Genomic DNA, 1,882 nt, shown 5'->3' on the forward strand with positions numbered 1-1,882 from the left:
TAGAAAAGTATAGACAGAAAGATACGCTTATAGATGTAGCTAGAGTATAGAATCATACTAAAAAATCTAATTTTATGTTCAAACACGAAACCGTATATATTGTCAAGCCATTCCATAATTTACACCAACCACGATTGTTATCGCATTTGTGCGCAAGGAATGATCGTCCAATTATTTATCGTTCGCACTTCGTGCACACATCGTTCACACACCGTGTACACATCGTGCGCACAACGCACATCGTGTAACGTTGTGCGATCCAACAACGGTATCATTGGAATTTTTTTTATTCAGACTGAAATATTTGGCTTCTCTTTCGCAGAATGTCTTTGTTTCAAGAATTGATGATTTTATCGATACGTAATGCACTTTAAAGTGTCCAAATCTATCATTTTTGTCGGGTTACAGGACAATTATGTTTAAGAAAGAGCCGCTGATTGCAGGAGTGTGCATTTGCTCATGTTAGCATGACCTGATCAAAAAGATAATAGAAAAGAGAAAATATCAAATTGACAAAAAATGTATAAAGTGGTACAATGGTGGTAATGTGAGTGGTGGGGTGGTAGTAGTGGTGAAGGTGGCAGTGTTAGAGAAGGTAATGTGAGTGGTGGAGGTGGCAGTGTTGGAGATGGCAATAGTGATGATGGTAATGATGATGGTGTTGGTGAGTGTAGTGATGGTGAAGTTGTTGGTGGTGATGAGGATGATGTTGGTGATGGTGGTGGTGGTCGTGATGGCGTTGCTGGTGTAGGAGGTTGTGGTGGTAATGGTGATGGTGATTTTTGTCCTGTTGGAGGTGGTAATGGTAATGGTGTCNGGTGTCCGTGGTGGTGGTAATAATGATGATGATGATGATGATGATGGTGGTGGTGGTGGTGGTGGTGTTGTTGTTGTTTGAGGTGATGATGGTAATGGTGGTGGTGGTAATGGTGTTGGTTGTTGTGATGGTGATGGCGGTGGTAAGGGTGTTGGTTGTGGTGATGGTGATGGTGCTGGTTGTGGTGATGGTGATGGTGTTAGTGATGGTTATGGTGATGGTTGTGATGGTGATGGTTGTGATGATAAAAAATGGTGATGGTGGTTATGATGGTAATGGTGATGGTGGTGATGGTGATGGTGATGGTGATGATGGTGGTGATGGTGGTGATGGTGTTGATGGTGATGATGATGGTGATGGTGATGATGGTTGTGATCTTGATGATGATATGATGGAGATGGTTGTGGTGATGGTGCTGGTGCTGGTGCTGGTGCTGGTGATGTTGTTGGTGATGGTGGTTATGGTGGTTATGGTGTTGGTGATGGTTGTGATGGTGATGGTGGTGATGATAATGATGGTGATGGTGGTGATGATTGTAATGGAGATGGTGATGATGGTAATTGTGATGATGGTGATGGTGGTGGTTATGGTGATAGTGATGGTGATGGTGGTGATGGTGATGGTGATGATGGTGGTGATGGTGATGATGGTGATGATGGTGGTGATGGTGATGAAGGTGGTGATCTTGATGATGATGTAATGGTGATGGTGATGGTTGTGGTGGTGGTGATAGTGATGATGATGTTGATGGTGGTGGTGATGATTGTGGTGATGTTGGTGGTGTTGGTGCTGGTGGTGGTGATGTTCGTAATGGTGGTGGTTTTGGTGCTGGTGGTGGTGATGATGGNTTTGGTGATGGTGGTGGTGATGATGGTGATGGTGTTGGTGGTGATGGTGATGGTGATGATGGTGATGATGATAATGATGGTTATGGTGGTGGTGATGATGTTGATGGTTTTGGTGGTGTTGGTGATGGTGGTGTTGGTGGTGAGGGTGATGATGGTGATGATGATGGTGATGGTGATGGTGGTGGTGGTGGTGGTGGTGGTGGTGGTGGTGGTGGTG

General features: G+C 44.5%; 1 protein-coding gene across 1 annotated transcript in view; it reads left to right on the forward strand.

Annotated features, from left to right (window-relative positions):
- The window catches only part of LOC110452376 (glycine-rich cell wall structural protein 1.0-like), a 2,874-nt gene extending 1,799 nt beyond the window's left edge, over window positions 1-1,075 (forward strand). Inside the window, exons 2-3 of the mRNA XM_021500854.1 lie at window positions 567-805; window positions 900-1,075. Of these exons, the coding sequence (XP_021356529.1) occupies window positions 567-805; window positions 900-1,075 (415 nt within the window). The remainder of the gene's footprint in view (window positions 1-566; window positions 806-899) is intronic.
- Window positions 1,076-1,882: the final 807 nt, after the last annotated feature.

Source organism: Mizuhopecten yessoensis, unplaced genomic scaffold, assembly GCF_002113885.1.
Source record: "Mizuhopecten yessoensis strain PY_sf001 unplaced genomic scaffold, ASM211388v2 scaffold6647, whole genome shotgun sequence".
NCBI lineage: Eukaryota > Metazoa > Mollusca > Bivalvia > Pectinida > Pectinidae > Mizuhopecten > Mizuhopecten yessoensis.